The sequence below is a fragment of the Rhipicephalus microplus genome, chromosome 1 (genome assembly GCF_043290135.1).
Source record: "Rhipicephalus microplus isolate Deutch F79 chromosome 1, USDA_Rmic, whole genome shotgun sequence".
In the NCBI taxonomy this organism is placed as follows: Eukaryota; Metazoa; Arthropoda; class Arachnida; order Ixodida; family Ixodidae; genus Rhipicephalus; species Rhipicephalus microplus.
Window position 1 is genome coordinate 301,804,141 of NC_134700.1, and position 19,155 is coordinate 301,823,295.

The window sequence follows — 19,155 nt, forward strand, 5'->3', positions numbered from 1 at the left end:
GGAAACAACTAACGAGCTTTTATGGTACAGCGCATACTCGTGAAAGAAGCACACACTAAAACAAGATTTTTTACATTATTATGCAGAAAGCTGGTAAAATAAGGAAATTGAAAGGGGAAAAAAAACACAGCAGTCAACTTTTGTAAGTTAGTAAATGCAAGTATTGAAGTAGAAATCAGGGCATCTGGATTTAGAGTTTTATATGTACGTAGATACTTTGAACTTTCCATTACAGCTGAATGTACCATCCCTTTTATTACTGAAACCTTCCTATGTAAAAAAAAAAGAGCCCACAATGCACATGACTCGCATATAGATAAAATTTTCTTCCGCAAGCCAAGCAGAAAGTTTATGGCTGAGCATTTCTGGCTGAATTGGCAAGCTGACAAGCTTAAATAAGTTCAGAATATCAAGTGTTAAACATGACAAATTAGCATACGCCTTTTAGTCCTCTGATACTATGTTTTTTCTTTTGCATTCTGAGATAGAAAGTTATCCAGTAGTCAAAGCTTATACTTTTATAATAATAATATTCATTAACAAAAAATGTCACTATTAGAGCACTGCTAGTTCATTGCATATGCAAAGAAACATAACAGAACTACGAAGCCATGACATGTTGCGAGAGCGATTCTACGCAAGTGCTGTTTAAAAGATGGATGTTTCTAGCAAATACACTCAGACCTCATTATAACAAAGTAACACCTGCCATGAAAATACTTCGTTATGTTTGAAAATTCCTTATAAATAATGATTTATATCACATGACAAAGCTATTCTTCACTTACTTCGTTATAACTGATAATTCATTATATCTATATACATTATATCTGGATATGAGCATACATAATTATTGTCACCAAGGTCAACTAATTAACAACTGGTAGACAACACCTGCACCACTATATCACTATTTTCTAGGCTTGTGCAAACAGTAAATTTTAAGTCTGAAGCAAATTCAAAGCAAATAGTGATTGTCAAATAATTTTTAATTGAATTGAAATAGTGTATATATCACATATAATAAAAAAGGGGGCACATTTGTCATGATGTAACTAACCTGCACAATATTTTTAAAACTTGAAACAAGGCCTGTTTAGAATGCTATTTGGTAATATAAAAAAAGTGACAAAAGCTTTGAATAGTAAGAGAATTTGAATTTTGGTAGGATTCAAGTGATAGCCTATAAAATATGTTAATTTTTAAAATTTTCTGTGCTTGGAACTTATAAGTCAGTATAACAAGCTTTTAAGCTTAGAACTTGAAGAATGAATCGATGTGAAGGTAATATCCTCATTTAACCTTGAAGTGGGGCTTCGCAGCAGTGTGGATTTCTTGCGAGTATGTGTTTTCATGACTCATCACCACTTCATTGCAGTGAAACCACTTTTACAAAAAGTTACATGCTAACCAATAAATATACACTGCTTTCACGGCTTGGCACCTCTCCACTGCAGTGAGGCTACCTTTACAAGGCGTCTCACGTAGACTAATATGCACCTATTCATTCATTTCGAAAAGTTAGAAATTTTCAATATCTTAAATTCGATTCGAATACTGCATTACTCGTTTGAATATTCGCATAACCCTACTATTTGCCTTGCTTAGACATGCAAGTTGGCAGGCAGCACTTTTACCATAATGTAGTTTTCCATTAGCCACCATGACCCCTTCTGTACAAATTATTACACACACTTTCAGGCTCCCGCACTTTCAAGCCTTCTATTGCGAGGTTTTTAATCAAGCTCTCAAAGTTGTTTGAAAATGCCAAAGGCAGTACGGTGAAACCAAAAGGGATATTAACGAGAGCCAATCCTCAAGCCACAAGTCCTATCATCATCATCAGCCTGACTATGCCCTCTGCAGGGCAAAGGCCTCTCCCATAATCTGCCAATCAACCTGTTCTTGTGCTTTCTGTTGCCACGTTATACCCACAAATGTTTTAATCTCATCGGCCATCCGAACTTTCTGTCTCCTGTTCGTCTGTTTGCCTTCTCTTGGAATCCAGTCAGTTACCCTTAATGACCAGCGGTTATTCTGTCTACGTGCTATGTGTCAAGTCCGTATCTATTTCTTTTTTTTTATTTCAACTATGATATCTTTAACCCTGGTTAGTTCCCTGAACCACTCTGCTTTCTTCTTGTCTCTTAAGGTTACACTTATCATTTTCCTTTCCGTCCCTCGCTGGGTCATCCTCAATTTAAACTCAACCCTCTTTGAAGTCTCCAAGTTTCTGCTCTGTAAGTATGTACTGGCAAGGTCCAGCTGTTATATACCTTCCTCTTGAGGGCCAGTGGCAGATTACCATTTATAATTTGAGAATGCTAGCCGAATGTGATCCACCGCATCCTTATTCTCCTAGTTATTTCACTCTCATGGTTCGGCTCCGCAGTTGCTACCTGTCCCAAGTAGACATATCGGTTTACAATATCCAGCATCTCTCCACCTACTGCAAAGAACTGCTTTCTGCCGGGACTGTTGCACATTACTTTAGTTTTGTGCAGATTAATTTTCAGACCTATTTTTCTGCTTTCCATGTCCAGTTCAGTAATCATGACCTGTAATTCATCCCCCGAGTTACTCATCAAGGCACTGTCATCAGCGAATCAAAGGTTACTAAGGGTATTCTACATTACCTTTTATTCCTAACTCTTCCCAGTCTAGGGTCCTCAATAACTCCTGTAAATGCGTGGTGAATAAATAGCATTGGAAAGATTGTGTCTCCCTGACTTACACCCTACTTTATTGGGATTCTGTTGCTTTCTTTATGGAGAACTATGGTGGCTGTAGATCCTCTGTAGATTTCTGCTAGTATGTTAATGTAGTGTTATTCGATGCCCTGATTCCATAGTGCCTGCATTACAGCTGATGTGTCGACTGAGTCAAACACCTTGTAATCTCTGAAAGCTATGTATAGAGGTTGGCTGTATTCAGCACATTTCTCTATTACCCGATTGATAGTATAAATATGGTCTATTGTGGAGTAGCCAGTACGAAATCCTGCTAGGTCCTTTGGTTGATTGAACTCTAATATCGCCTTAATTCTGTTATATATTATTTTTGTATATAGTAACGAATGAACAATAAGCTGATCGGCCTGTATTTTAACAAGTCCCAGACGTCTCCTTTCTTATGGATTAAGATGATATTGTCGTTTTTCCAAGATTCTGGTACCCTTCCCATCAAGAGGCATTTCATACATAAGGTGGCCAATTTTTCTAACACAATTTCTCCATCATCTTCCAGGAGGTTCATTGTCACCTTATCCTAATTAGCAGCTTTGCCTCTTTGCATTCCTTCTAGGTCTTTCCTTACTTCCCCTGTCATAATTGATAGGATGTCACATTCCTCTGGTCCATACTTGTTTTTCACAATATCATCCTGGTTCTTTTGACTACTGTACAGCTCTCTGTAGAACTCCTTCGCCATCTCGACTATCCTATGCATATTGGTTATGACATTGCCTTCCTTGTTCCTCAATGCATACATCAGATTTTCGCCTATGCACAAGTCTGCCTTCACAGCTTTTAGGCTTCTGCCGTTATTTTCAGCCTGCTCTACTCTCTTCACATTATAGCTCCTGATGTCGGCTATTTTACGCCTATTGATTAACCTTGAAAGCTCCACTAGCTCTATTTTGTCGGTTGCATTTGAGGCTTTCATCCTTTGACGTTTCTTATCAAGATTTTTCGCCTCCCGAGATAGTTTGCCAGTTGCTTGTCTAGTGATTGTACCTCAAACTTCAATTGCACACTCTTTGATGATACTAGTAAGATTATAGTTCATTGTGTCAATGCTAACGTCAATTATCTTTGAGTGCATCGAACAGATTCTGAAGCAAAACTCTGAATTCCTGTATTTTCCCTCTCACCACTAGTTCATTAATTGGCCTCTTGCGTATCAGTTTTTGTCCTTGCTTTTTTTAAATCTAGGTGAATACAAGCTCTTACCATTGTATGGTCACTGGACCTGATCTTGCCAACTACTTCTACATACCGTACAATGCCTGGGTGTGCACGCAGAATGAAGTTTATTTCATTTTTAGTTTCGCCATTAGGACCCACTTACTGTTAGCCCATTTACTGATGAAGGTATTTAAGATCCGTATACTACGTTTTGTGAGCTCTAATAATAATAACTCCCCTTTTGCATTTCCAGAGACGATGCCATATTCCCCCATTGCATGGTCTCCGGCCTGTTTCTTGCCTACTTTGGCATTAAAGTCACCCATCAGAATAGTATACTGCGTCTTTACTTTATTAATGGCTGACTCTACGTCTTCATAGAAGCATTCAACCAAAAGATCATCATGGCTCGATGTAGGCATGTAGGCCTGTACCACCTTAATCTTGTACCTTTGAAAAAATTTACTAGTGATACTTGCCACCCTCTCACTGATTCTATAGTATTCCTCTATGTTGCTGGACATATTCTTGTGTACGAGAAACCGCACCCCAAGTTCTTTAATAGCATGGAACGTGTCCAGTAGCATGGAACAGCAGCATGGAACGTGTCCATTCTTCAGCACTGTATAAGCATCACGTGTCCTCCTAACTTGGCTGAGGCCTATTACATCCCATTCAACACCCTCTAATTCTTCGAATAGCACAGCTAGGCTAGCCTAACTAGATAGCGTTCTAGCATCGAAGGTAGCCAAATTCAGATTCCAATGGCGACCTGTTCGGACTTGGGGATTCTTAGCCCCGTCCGCTGCGTCACAGGTCCGACCCCCGGTTTGGACAGTTGCTTCGCAGCCGCTGGGGACTGAGGGTCGAGGGTTAATTGCAGAGTTCATGGGAGGACCTCCCATGAACATAGCAAGTCTTAAAACAATTTCTTTAATAAAAAAATCAAGTACCAAAAGAATAAACTCTTGCTAACATAGCGACAAAGCAAGCAATGCTTCTTCGTGGTATTGTCACATTTTACAGTGTTTTATAGAAGCTTTTTAAGGCTAAAAGTCCCCACATAATGTACTAATATATGTACACAAGAAATTTATTTTTTCTCTCTTATATTCATCTACTTTAGTAGTTTCCCAGATAAAAATACATATTATACAAAAATGTACATCCCACTGGTGTGTAAATACTAACACATGGAAAACATTTACAAGAGTGAATAAATGTTGACTGTGCATAAAATACTACAAACACCAGCAGCCACGAACAGCAATTAATGAAGTGCTTATTTATGGGCTGAAGTGGTGGTCAATTGCATTTGCTAAGACCAATTTACATACTGTGAGTAATGGCCACACGTACAGTATATCAACAATACCAAAGTGTATTACAGAAGACCTACGATGGCCACTCTCAATCAAGAGGAAGAAGGTACAGGATGCTTACGTATCTGTACAGATGAATTCCATGTCCATGAAAATCGACCACTGGAAAAAAAGCTTTGTGCAGCCTATCACAAGTGCGGCAATAACCACATACTTATAATCATAGAGTCTCTGGTTAACCAGGAACCTTGCTGGAGAGGGTGTTTGCGCAGGTGGGTTCATTGCTCACAACGTAAGCACGCACATAAAATTTTAGTTTCAGCAGAATCCCTAGCAATGCCAGTTTATGGAATTGCTGAGCTGGTTGACGCTGTGTTCATGACAGGTGGCTCTCCATCAATCCACTGCATTAGAGGAAAAAAAAAAGACAAAACCAGAATGAATGTGAATAGCCTTTTCTATATACCGTATTTACTCGCATAATAGGCGCACTTTTTTTTCAGAAAATCCGGCTAGAAGTTAGGGGTGCGCAAATTACGTGGGGTAAAATTTTCGAAAATTTTTTCAACTCGGTTCTTGCGCTTTAAATCTGCACACTTGTCAAGTAAAAGGCGACTTTATCGTTTACCAATTAATTCAGCATAAAACAAACATACCTACGTACCTTTTAACGAACAAGCGAGAGCCGTCAACTGCACACACACATGTAAAATTTATTTACACAAAAGTCGTAGCTGTTCCTCCTTTTCCCTATTCGGAGTCTGAGTCGGAGATCACACATTCATCCTCGCCGAGCGGGGATTCGTTTTCGGTGTCCGAATCATTTGCACCCCACAACATGTCATCCTCACTCGCATCCAGTGCATTCGAGATACCCGTCTTCTTGAAGCTTTTCCTGACGACTTCGTCGGAGATCGCCTGCCACGCTTCCACGATCCAAGCGCATAGCATTTCCACAGGCGGCCTCTTAATCTTACCACCTGGAGTCAGCTGATGTTGTCCTCCAGCCATCCAGGTGGTGTACAGCCTTCGAACATTGTCTTTGAAAGGTTTATTCAAGGACACGTCCAAAGGCTGCAGTATCGATGTGAGGCCGCCCGGAATCACTGCCAGATCTGTGCGCAGCTCCTTTAGCTCATCTCGTACGCGGTCTACTAGGTGCCCACGAAAACTGTCCAGGACAAGCATGGACGGCAACAACAGACCACCCGTCCGCCGACCCCAGACTGTTTTCACCCAATCCACCATGAGTTCCGCGCTCATCCAGCCTTTTTCCTGGACTCTAACGTAGATGCCTTGAGGAAATTTTGCCTTTGGGAGCGTCTTACGTTTAAAAATAACGTAAGGCGGTAGCTTACGCCCATCTGCTGTCACCGCCAGCATTACGGTGCATCATTGTTTATCAGCGCCAGACGTTCTGACGATGACGCTCCGTGCACCTTTCTCCTCCACTGTCGTGTTCCACGGCATATCACAGCAAAGGGGGGTCTGATCAGCGTTGCCGATCTGGGACAAAATGAAGTCTTTCTGCTGTCGGAGCTTTATAACAAAACTGTGGAAGTCCACCACTTTGTCCTCATATGCTGCGGGCAAGCGCTGGCACAAGGTGGTCCGCCTTCACAGTGCGAGGCCATGGCGCCGCATGAAACGAGTTGTCCATCCGGAGCTGGCTTTGAACTCTTTTGCTTCGATGCCCTGCGCTCGGGCTATTCTGCGCGCGCCTCAGTCTGCACAATATCCAACGACACAGCACAGCCGTCTTGTCGTAGCTCCCGTATATGCCGGACCAGTTGCTCTTCGACGTTCGGATACCTGCCGGTCTTGGCACCGCGGAAAGCCCGTCGTGTCTTCTTCGTCGCCTTAAGTTTTTTTTCTTGGTCCCTCCAGTACCGAATACTGGTTTCTCCAACGCCGAAATGCCTGCTTGCAGCCCGGTTGCCATGCTCCAGCACGTACTGCACTGCCTTCAGTTTAAACCCAGCCGTGTAGCTCGCGTACTTCCCCATGGTGGAACCTAAGTTCAATACACGACCACAACATACGCACACCGCTTGCAAAATGGCGTTTCTTTCTTTTTCTCTGATGGTGGTGATGGCGATCGAGCCCCCGGCGTTGTACACGTGACCTCCAAAAAGCGCGGCGATTTGGGGGGCATCAGTAATTGATGGAACAGCCGTTTTTTTTTTTTTTTCCGGTCATGCAAGCTTTTTTTTTTTTTTTTTTCAAGTTTTATTTCGACAAACACTTTGGTTAGATCGTTGCACTCCGAATTTTTTTTATTTGCTCGTCGATTTGCCTTCTTTTTTTCTTCAGGGTACGGGGACCGCGTTCCAACTGTACCGCTGGGGGGTAGAATCGTTTCTGATCACGGCCAAGTTCGGGGTGCGCCTATTATGCGTGGAATTAAAAAAAAATCGAATTTTCCGCGACCAAACTAGGGGTGCACCTATTATGCGAGTGCGCCGATTATGCGAGTAAATACGGTATACGTAAAAGCCCGCATATAGTTCAGGGTGTAATTTGGGAATAGCAAACACGAGAAAAAAAGGTATCTAGTTTACACATATCTCGAAAGAGAATTACGACTAGAGTGGGTTCAGTGTTAGCGAGCCGCAAAGCACGCGTTAACCGTCGCCATGACGAGAACACAGTACTGCTCAAGGTCGTAACACTTTATTGCCTACGGTAACAGCAAAAACGCAGTACCGAGCCCATTGCAACAGGGACGGCGGGAAAGCAAATGGGCTTATCCACGCCCCGGGTGAGAAGTACTACACAGGGTGCCACGAGCACATCTCCGTGGGCAAAAGTGATTTACGGTAACACTGGGACAAAAGGGCCCAGTCACTCAAGCGAGGGCAAACTCCGCTTGCGTTGGCTTCCGAGAGGTACGGGTATGACCATGGACTAGGGCACCACACCACTCTTCGGTCTAGCGTACGAAAGGAGGGGCAACAAAAAGTAAGTGTTCGGCGCAGGCGCAAGGCGCCATTGGCGAAGTCCGAACGAGCCCCAAACAAAAGGAGCTGACTGACGGAAAAGAAACGCGTGCTTACCCCTTGTCGTCCCGAAGAGGTTCTCTTTCACTCCCAATGCGTGCGATACATGCCGAGAGACTTCGTGCACGGCGCCACAGTCGACATCCGCTACCGGGTGAGAGGGGTCAAACCTCATTCTCACTTCCCTAGCGTGACAGACCATGCAAGAGGAGAGTCATGTTGGGACATGAGAACGGAAAAAGAGGCGACAAAGCCCGTGAAAAGGCTTCGCTTGTAGCAGCTCGATGTTAACAGAGAGATGTGCAGCTTGCTGCTCCCACACAAAGTCTGCGAGTTCTCGTTCCACGTCAGGAAACGCTTCGTTTTTTGGTCCACGGAAACTTTTTGCTGGCTGCTACAAGTAGAGAGGGCGTCCTTCTGCTTCCGCCAACTGTGAATACTCCATTCGTTGACTCCAAACTGCTGCTCCATGGCACAGTTGCTCATGGTTCCGGCAGCAGCAATTACTTTCCTTTTAAAAGCAGCCGAGTACTGCCTGCGCAGTGCTGACATGGCGTAAAGTCACAGGAGCAAAATCGTGGCCGTCCTTATGGGTGCCAAGTTGAAGCAAAGGCCACTGACCACTGTTTCACGAGTGGGCCTGTGAGAATAGCGCCTCCTGCCACCGCTAATGCTACCTAGCACCTGGCGCAGAAGCGCGCAAACACCTGATGATAATGATAGCACGGTGCTATGCCTAAACCAAAGCTGAATTTTGGCCTAAAACTCTTGGGACCCGCATATAGTACGGGGCTGAAATTTCGTACCCTAGAATCTAGGAAAAAAAAAAAGCAGGCTATACACGGGCTTTTACGGTACATAGTATAGCATGCTATCATGACATCCAGTTAACTGCTATGAGATGCTTTCATTCATGCACATTGCTTTCTCCTGTATGGTGTCCATGGCTTGCAGACATTATTCGATGAACACCAAGCACACAGTTCATTCCGTATTGACTACTGTCGGCACAGATATTACAGATGCGAATCGTTAGAACTTGGCTACATTATGTAGCCTCTCTCTCGCAATAATAGTTCATGGGCAGAACACTTAGTACAACCTCGGTACACTTAGTGCAACCACACTCTCCACAAACACTGAAGCAATACATCAATTCAAGTGCGAATCTGTGGATCAATCGTGAGAAGTAAAAGGCTTAGGAAAAAGTGAAAAACTCGTTTACCAGAGTTTTTCAGAACTTAGAATCTCAACATAGTTGAATACAGCCAGTCAAAACTTTTACAGTAATCAACTTGCTGAATTCATCCAATCTGGGCCCCAAAAAATCTGGCACCACTTGAATGAAAGAAATAATGAGCTTGACAATATATAAGTGAATAATAATAATTATAACAGAACCCAGGGCTATCTGTGGTACCTTTAATAATTATTTTCGGTTGATTTTCTCTGAGCCCAGTAGGACTGGACTTACTGGGCATTTTTGTGACTCAGGTTGCAATTTAATATATAACATGTGAATGTGTAATGAACATGCTGCTTAATCTGAATGATAAAAAATCTGTAGGGTCAGATGGGATTCCTTATGCTTTTCTCGGACATTACACCGAACACATATCACAGCCCTTAGCTAATCCTCTTTAGCCAGTCTATTGCTACTGGTCAGGTTCTGGCTCATTGACTTAAAGCTATAAGGCTGTTCGTGTACACAAAAAAGGAGGACCGTTACTGGTCTTCAACTACAGACCAGTTTCTATCACCTGTTCCTGCTGTAAACTTCTTAACATGTGGTAGCTTAATATATAAACAAATTTTTAACACAGGCAAAAATCCTGATATGCCATCAACATGGTTCCCGTAAAACATTAACTACAATTACTCAGCTCATAACACCTGCGCAAAATTTTCTGAGTGCTTTGCATATGGCAGGACAAGTAGATGTGCTATTTTTAAATTTCTGCAAGCTGTAAGCTTCACTTATTGTAACGGGACCGTGGCGGACACGTCTGCATTGGCTCCGCTGATTGACGTTGTTCAACTGAGTCCAATGTGCTTTCTCTCCAAGATTTCTACTCAAGACTCCGGGAAGTTTCAAAAAACACCTCGATACCCCATTCATCACGGTAGGTCCACTAGAACCTCTTTTGTCGGTCCTTTCTCCGACACCGAGGGTTAAGCCTATTTGCGCTTGTACACGGCATCGAGTCCTCCTGCATACTTACTCACAATGCAGATTTCTGACGCTAACAAAGAAACATTGATTGGTTGATTGATTGAGTGCCGCATCGCGGAAAGGCAGGACACGCGGCCGCTTGTTCGGCTGACCCCCGATGAGGCCATGCCTCATGAGGCTATGGTAGAAGGAGAGCGAATCTCCGAAGAGGAAGCCGAGTCCAACGGCTGAATTACCTACCGCCCACAGAAAGCGGAATGTGGATAAAAGCCGCGTCAAGCACGAGACGCGCTCGGCTAGGCAAAATGAAGCATGCGTTGGCTCCGCTAGAGCCAGCTAGCTGAAAAAGGTTGCTGCAGCCTCCAGGCGCCTGCCCAAATCACAGTTTAGAGTGGTCGTCCACCCTGGGGGAGGGCTGGACCTGCGAACGTGCAGTTAGTTAAAGGTCATGGAAGCCATTTTAATGGCTGCCAGGCTGCCCCCAGTGGCAGCCGAGGAGGATATTGTGAGTGCGAATGCCATGCAGAATATCTTCGTTATAAGCACACACGCCGAATCGAATGCCAATGCATACTGCAAAGTGCAAAAAATAATCTTTGCAGATAAAAGGCACCATGTCGCAGCTTACATTACACCTCCGAAAAATACCTGTAGAGGTGTGGTCAAAGACATCGACACGGATCTGCCTGAAGCTGCGCTGCAAAGCCTTCTTGTCACACCCAGAAACCTGATGGTGCTCGGAGTCAAGTGCATAAAAGAGACACCTACCGTGATCGTACTGTTCAACGCATGGAAGTACCCGACTATGTTCACTGCGGCCCCAATTTGCTATGCTGCACGCTGTACAAGAGGCAAATCCACATTTGCCGTAACTGGGGTCCAATCGGCCACAGGCACAATGTCTGCCCCGGAACGACTGAAAAAGTGTGTGAAAAGTGCACGACTTTGATCATCGCAAACAGACACGAATGTGTGCAACGAAGTGCGTGCTAAGCAGAGACGCTCATCTCACCGGTGACCAAACCTGCAAAAACAGGTACCAAGTTCCCTACGTCGTAAGAAGACGGTGTAGAAGAAGGAAAGGCCGTCACAAGACCAAAAATGCTACGAGCAACGCCGGAGACCGGGGAATCGCCATTCCTACCAAGACACCAGCTGCGGCTGCTCCCAGGAACGCCGCCACGGAACGCTCTAAGAGTTCCCGGAGTGACATCGATTTGCGACCTACCTGGGCGGACAAGGTAGCCGGAACAGGTGAGGCTCATGCCACCGTGCAACTAGGGCAATTGTCACAGCAAACGCGAGACAAAATACAATCGCTAGAGTGTGAGAATGAGTCTCTTCAACAGGATTATCTTGTATTAGGTCAATCTTGCAAAAGATGCACCAGAAAAAACGCGCGTCTACCGGTCAAGCGACCGGAGCCACTGCGTCTGTCAATAAAGGTGCAAAACGCAGGACGGGCCCTGAGCCCATTGACGAGGAGACGCTTAACGTCTCAGGCATCCAAATACTGCTTGAAAGGCTAAGAACAGACATAATTGCTGAAATCAACCATATCAGGCTCCAACTGACCGAGCACACCACGAGGTTTCAAATTTTAGAATCCGACAGGCAGCGCACACTGCTTGGTCACCCCTTTCGAGTCAGTAAAATGGCTAATGCAAGCAATCTAGTCATCTGGCAATGAAATTGTGTCAGCTTCCACAAAAAGAAGGCAGTACTGCAACAATTACTTAGCTCTGCTACCGAAAGGCCATCAGTAATCCTCCTCCAGGGAACGCTCACAGATGTTATTGCTCTTTGTGACTATCGTGCTGAAGCGCATTTCAAGGAGGGCAAGGGGGGTGTAGCTACCCTCGTATTAAAGAATCTCGCCTATTTACAAGATGACGTAAGGCCAGGCTTGAAAATTGAACACATCATGATCGAGCTCATCCTGAACGTTAAACTTAAACAATCCGTTTTCATTTTAAATGTCTACAGCTCACCAGCCGACAGACAAAAGACTTTCATACTCTTTTCCAGAAAGGGTGTAAAATTGCAGGTGATCGAACGCTCATCATAGCAAGCGACTTTAATGCACACCATCAAAATTGAGGCTGCACCAAAGGTACCGCAAAGGGCAAGGCCCTCACGGCTCAGATCACAGCTTATGGTCTCACATTGGTAACATATCCACGATACACCACCAGAATAGGCAGCTTGTTCAGCAGGTATACCACACCAGACCTGACGATGGTTAAAAATGCAGAGGAACACGTATGGATTAACTTACATGAGAATCTTAGTAGTGATCACTGCAATAGCAGCCTCGCGATAAGAATCTCGTCACCACCGCTCAGAAAATTTCATGTAATGAACTGGGACGTTTTTAGAGATATCAGAAAGCAAAACGTGAATAAATACGAATTAATCACTCACCTCAAAAAAGACATTGCTGCTTCCACAATAGAAGTGGAGACAGAAAGAGAGATAGGGCGCATGAACAGTTGATTAGCCCACCTGCTGGAAGCTAAAAACTCGGTGCAGGATCAATACAAAACACAGAAACTAAACTGACGCCTACACAAAAAAAATGCTGAACTTAATAGGCAGATATATGAGCATAGTGAAACACTAGCTCGACAGCAATAGGACGAAGTATGCAATGCCATCGACGGGCAAATGAGGAGTGGTGTGAAGTGGAACCTCCTCAAACATGTACTGAGGATAAACAATCCAAAGCCAATCATCAACTTACAATTGACAGACTTATCCACAACCTAAAGAACTCTGGTCTGACAGAGAAACAAAATAACGATGAGCTCGCCTCGAGACATTTTTAAACAGAACCCGGCTCACAGAATGACTACCCCCCTGCTGTGCCAGAGAACAGAACGAACTCTTGGTTCCCCCTTCATGTGCGCAGAGGTGTGAGAGGTTCTATATGAGCTCAACTGCAGATCAGCTCCGGGTCCGCATGGAATCAGTAACAAACTCTTAAATAATTTAGCTGACGATGATATTGTTACGTGGAAAATAACAGTAGTCAGTCCGCAGCCACAACGCAGCTCACCGACAATGTCCACTTCTTCACTATCAGTCTGAGGCATCTTTCTTGGGTATGTCCCACTATGCCCTGTTTCAGCTAGTCAGCCGAAATCACGTAACAGAACCCCCGGCGGCAAAAGCGCCGACCCGGCGAGCTTACGGGGCCACAGCAGGAGCAGTGAGGTAACGCTTGAGCCTTGATACATGAACGATGTCCTGGGACAGCAGAGCAGAAGAGGGTGATGGATCATCCGGGACAATTTCATATGTAATGTCAATCACTCGTCTAAGCATGCGGTATGGGCCCGTGAAACGAGAAAGAAGCTTCTCTGAAAGGCTTGCATCTCGCGTAGGGGACCAAAGAATACCCAGGGAACCTGTCGGAAAGTGTTCGTCGCGATGCCGCTCGTCGTAACGATGCTTCTGCGAGTCTTGGGACGCCATTAATCTGCTGCGGGCAAGCTGACGAGCATGGTCAGCTCGGGTAATAGCGTCGCGTGCATATTCAGAAGTAGACTGCGCAGCGGCTGGCAGGAAGGTATCCAGCGGTATTGATGGTTCGCGTCCAAACAGAAGGTAAAATGGCGAGTACCCAGCAGTGTCATGCCGGGAGGAATTGTGTGCGAATTGTGTGGTCCCAATCACGATGGTCGGCCGAGACGTATTTTGATAGCATGTCTGTCAGGGTGCGGTTTAAACGTTCTGTAAGCCCGTTTGTCTGGAGATGGTACGATGTCGTGAGCTTATGTTGGGTAGAGCAGGAACGCAGGATATCGTCAACCACTTTCGAAAGGAACGTACGGCCTCGATCTGTCAGCAGTTGACGAGGGGCTCCATGCACTAAAATGAGATCGCGTAGTAGAAAATCGGCGACGCCTGCAGCGCAGCTTGTTGGCATGGCTCGCGTAACTGCATTGCGGGTCACGTAATCTGTAGCAACTGCGACCCACTTGTTTCCGGAGGCGGATGTTGGGAATGGACCGAGAAGGTCCAAACCAACACGGAAGAATGTAACTTACAAGAGTGTAAGCTTGGGCTAGTTGGTGCGTAGTCATATTTGAAAGATTGCTTCAGCACGCGAACAATGGGAAAAGGACAGGGTAGACAGAAAGAGCGCTGACTTCCAACTAACTTTATTTCACAGAGTGGCAAGAATATATCCGTCTAAAAAGGATGATTACAGAGCATGAAGGTAAAAAAGCACGTGTGACGGGTCCTTTATTGCCTCAAATCCCAGCCAGGTAATCACGTTCAGCTTGTGATAAAGCAACCGAAGAAGTGCTTACGCATTTATCTCCTAGCACGTGTATTCCTTCGGCTTCGATAATTTCTCGGGTAAGCTGGTCCCTGTGCCTTGCCAATATAGAGCACTGTTCAAAGAGGGGGGTGCACCCACAATCTCGGCAATGAATGCCAAGATGCCCTTGTACCACATTGTGCACATTGTTTCGGTGTTCCCAAGAAGCGGCAAGCCACTTCTTCCTTTCAGCTCAGCTCACTCTAAATTGGTCAAGTGGGGCATTGCCACTTCTGCCTTTCAGCTCAGCTCACTCTAAATTGGTCAAGTCGGGCATTGCTAACCTCTGCCTTGCCAACGCCTTAAAGAAGTCCTGCCCCCACATGGTACACCGCAGCTTTGCCCTACAAGTGGAGTATCTCACCAAAGCTGGTTACTTCACGCACATTCTTGTTTCGGTGGCGGAAAAGCTGGTCACTGTCGTGAAGCGAGGCGACAAACCGGATAAGCGCAACAGTGTCAGAAATAACCGGCCTGTCGTACTACCTTACGTGCACGATGTCTCACACAGGCTAAAAAAGATTGCTCAACATGGCAGCGTAGTTGTGGTTTTTTCAGCACCGAAAAAATTGCAGAAACTTTGCAAACGGGTCAATACACCTCACGCAAATTCTGCCTCGTGCTCTGTCGCACACAAGACATGCTATTCCCATGCGCAGTGGGAGTCGTTTATTTGATTCCACTGACGTGTGGGTGCATCTATGTCGGCCAAACCGGCAGGTGCATAAATGACCGCCTCCGGGAACACCGAAACAATGTGCACAATGTGGTACAAGGGCATCTTGGCATTCATTGCCGAGATTGTGGGTGCACCCCCCTCTTTGATCAGTGCTCTATATTGGCAAGGCACAGGGACCAGCTTACCCGAGAAATTATCGAAGCCGAAAAAATACACGTGCTAGGAGATAAATGCATAAGCACTTCTTTGGTTGCTTTATCACAAGCTGAACGTGGTTACCTGGCAGGGCTTTGAGGCAATAGAGGACCCGTCACACGTGCTTTGTTACTGGTGCGTAGATTAGGCTTGCATTTTCACCTTCATGCTCTGTAATCATCCTTTTTAGACGTATATATTCTTGCCACTCTGTGAAATAAAATTAGTTGGAAGTCAGCACTCTTTCTGTCTACCCTGTCCTTTTTCCATTGTTCGCGCGCTGAAACAATCTTGCAAATATGATGGAAGAATGTCTCCGGTGGGATGTCGTTGGGCTGAAGATATTCGGAAGGGAGTCTCGACAGCTTTTTGCGACGCTGGCAAATTTCGCAAGCGTTGACATAACGACGTACAGAGCGTGAAAGGCCAGGCCAGTAGAAGCGGCGGCGCACACGGTCATATGTGCGAGAGACACCAAGGTGACCCGCGGTAGGCGCGTCATGGAGCTCGCGTAGGACTGAGGAGCGCAGGTGCTTTGGTATGACCAGAAGAAGGTCGTGACCATTGGGCGATGAATTACACCGATATAAGGTGTGGTCCTTTAAGGTAAACATGCGAACAGAAGCGTCTTGAGGTGAAGATTCGAGCTGTTGTATTAGGCAGCTGATATCCGGATCGCGACGCTGCTCGTCCCCGAGATGAAGCAGCTGGGAGATGGAAAAAACGCAACCCACAGAATCAGTGCTCGTAGGATCGCAGTCGGCCACAGGGTAGCGTGACAGACAATCCACATAATTGTGCAGTTTTCCTGATTTATACACTATGGTGTAAGAATACTCTTGGAGGCGGAGTGCCCAGCGGGCGAGACGACCTGTGGGATCTTTGAGAGAGGCGAGCCAGCAAAGAGCGTAGTGGTCGGTGAGAACTATAAATGGTCAGCCGTATAAGTAAGGGCGAAATTTCGCGACTGCCCACACCAGCGCTAGGCATTCGCGCTCTGTGATAGAATAATTACGCTCCAAAAGGGACAGCAGCCTGCTGGCATAAGCTATCGCGCGATGCTGCCCCCATTGTCACTGAGCCAACACAGCGCCTATTCCGTAACCGCTGGCATCGGTGCGGACTTTGGTCGGTGCCGTAGGTTCGAAGTGAGCCAGAACAGGAGAGGAAGTGAGCAAAGTGGTCAGGTCGGAGAATGCTGCTGCTTGCGAGGGACCCGAGGTAAACGTCTCATCTGGTTTGAGTGAATCTGTTAGGGGCCGAGCAATTTCCGCGATGTTCTTGATGAACCGCCGAAAGTAGGAGCAGAGCCCCACAAAGCTGCGGACATTTTTGGCGGTTTCTGGCACAGGAAAGTCCTTCGAAGCTCGAACTTTTTCTGGGTCAAGATGTACGCTGTAAGCGTCAACAATATGTCCAAGTATTGTAATGCGGCGGCGACCAAACCGGCACTTGGATGAATTCAGCTGAAGGCCAGCGAGACGGAATACATCAAGAATTTTCGACAGTCTCTCAAGGTGCGCTTCAAAAGTGGGAGCAAATACAATCACGTTATCCAGATAACAAAGACACGTAGACCACTTGAATCCATGGAGCAGGGAGTCCATCATTCGTTCAAAGGTGGCGGGGGCATTACATAAGCCGAAAGGCACGACTTTTGAATTGGTAGCGGCCATCGGGTGTTACAAAAGCCGTCTTCTCTCGGTCCATGGGGTCCACGGCAATCTGCCAATAACTAGAACGAAGATCGATGGAAGAAAAGTAGGCGGCACCATGGAGGCAATCAAGGGCGTCATCAATTCGAGGCAGAGGGTATGAGTCTTTCTTGGTGATGTTGTTAAGATGGCGATAGTCCACACAAAATCACCACGATCCGTCCTTTTTAACTAATACCACCGGGGATGCCCAGGGACTGGAGGATGGTTCAATAATGTCCTTCACTAGCATCTTGTTCACCTTCTTCTGAATGATGCTCCACTCAAAAGCAGACACTCTGTAGGGTGTGGTGGTGCTGACACCCCCCCCTGTAAAGTTGTCTGCGCCACGTGGCGCACATGTCTCGCCCCAAGGCTTTGTGTCGGTGGTGACCACCGCCGGGCGATAGATGGCGTTGTGTTCGCTTTGAGTACCACTGTTGGTAGAGTGGTAGCGCCGGTTGTGGCCCCTGGCGGAAGGCAGGCCTTGGTGGTGGGCGAGCGTTGAGCGAGCCTCTCTTCTGCGCATGGCGGCTGCCGCGAACGGTTGTCTGTAGCGTGGGTCCCGGTGCTCGGGGATGGAGATGCCTGGGACCTGCGCAACTGCCTGCAGTCCGCCGCCCTTGCGAGTGCTGGTCGCAACTGGAAGACGTGTCGGCGCTAGCGACGAATCGTCGCGCCGACGGCAACGTTGCTGTTGCGGGGCCGGTACTGAGGGGAAGTCTAGCCGGACAGTGCAGCAGTGTCGACCAGCGGCGGTGTCGTGGTGCAAAGACATTATGGTCGTGCCATATCATTTTTTTGTTAAAGCTTGTGTAGCTAATTTCTGATTTCGAGATATGGTTTGATTTAAGGTTGGGGGAATGTGGAGGTGCTGACACCCCCCCCCCTGTAAAGTTGTCTGCGCCGCGTAGCGCACGTGTCTCGCCCCAAGGCTTTGTGTCGGTGGTGACCACCGCCGGGCGATAGATGGCGTTGTGTTCGCTTTGAGTACCACTGTTGGTAGAGTGGTAGCGCCGGTGGTGGCCCCTGGCGGAAGGCAGGCCTTGGTGGTGGGCGAGCGTTGAGCGAGCCTCTCTTCTGCGCGTGGCGGCTGCCACGAACGGTTGTCTGTAGCGTGGATCCCGGTGCTCGGCACCGCGGGCTTCGCGCCGGAGTCCCACGTGGAAAGTCAGGCGTTGGCGATGCCGCCTTGGGTATGTGTTGGGTGTGTTAGTGTGTGTTTATCATGTTATTGTGTGTTTAGTGTGTCACTGCGTTATGTTGTTTGTATGGTAGCGTGTTAATTGAAATTGGTGTATCATTCGGCGGACAATATCGTCATCTAAATTAGTTAATAAATCTATGTATGTGGTGTGCTTTGTACCGACCGCGTCTGCTGTGTCCGTTCACTCCAAGAACGTGGCATGGCGAGGCGCTCGTTCGCCTCGCCGAGACCCCACAAGGGACAGCGGTGAACAGGGTTGGCATCACCTGTGTGTATGCGATGCTGGACAAAGGACGTCTGCCCTAGAGGTCGGTCACCAAAATTGAAAATATCCTGGTAGGTCTCAAGAAGATCTTGTAGGGCTTCAACTTGCAGAGGCGGAAGATCAGTGGCAATCATGTCTACGATTTGACGGCTGCTTGAATGTGTTGCGAGAGGTGTGCGCTGTGATAAAACAAGGGTGTCTAAGGCAAGCATTTCAATTTGTGAATTGAGCAACGGACACAGGTGGGCCACAGAAAGGCCTTGTGGAAGCACATGATTCATGTAGCCGAAATTTACAAGTGGTAGACAAGTTCTGTTATCTGTGATGCTGAGCACCGTGTAGGGCACTGCAACATTGTGCGCAAGGAGTACGTCGGTGAGAGGCGT

At 46.4% G+C, this 19,155-nt stretch overlaps 1 protein-coding gene across 2 annotated transcripts in view; it reads right to left on the minus strand.

Annotated features, from left to right (window-relative positions):
- Positions 1 to 4,982: 4,982 nt before the first annotated feature.
- Positions 4,983 to 19,155, minus strand: part of Mau2 (Mau2 sister chromatid cohesion factor) — a 162,110-nt gene continuing 147,937 nt past the window's right edge. For both annotated transcript variants that reach the window (XM_075865679.1, XM_037412234.2), the window contains one exon: positions 4,983 to 5,631. In XM_075865679.1, coding sequence (XP_075721794.1) covers positions 5,572 to 5,631 — 60 coding nt within the window. In that variant the 3' untranslated portion in view covers positions 4,983 to 5,571. The remainder of the gene's footprint in view (positions 5,632 to 19,155) is intronic.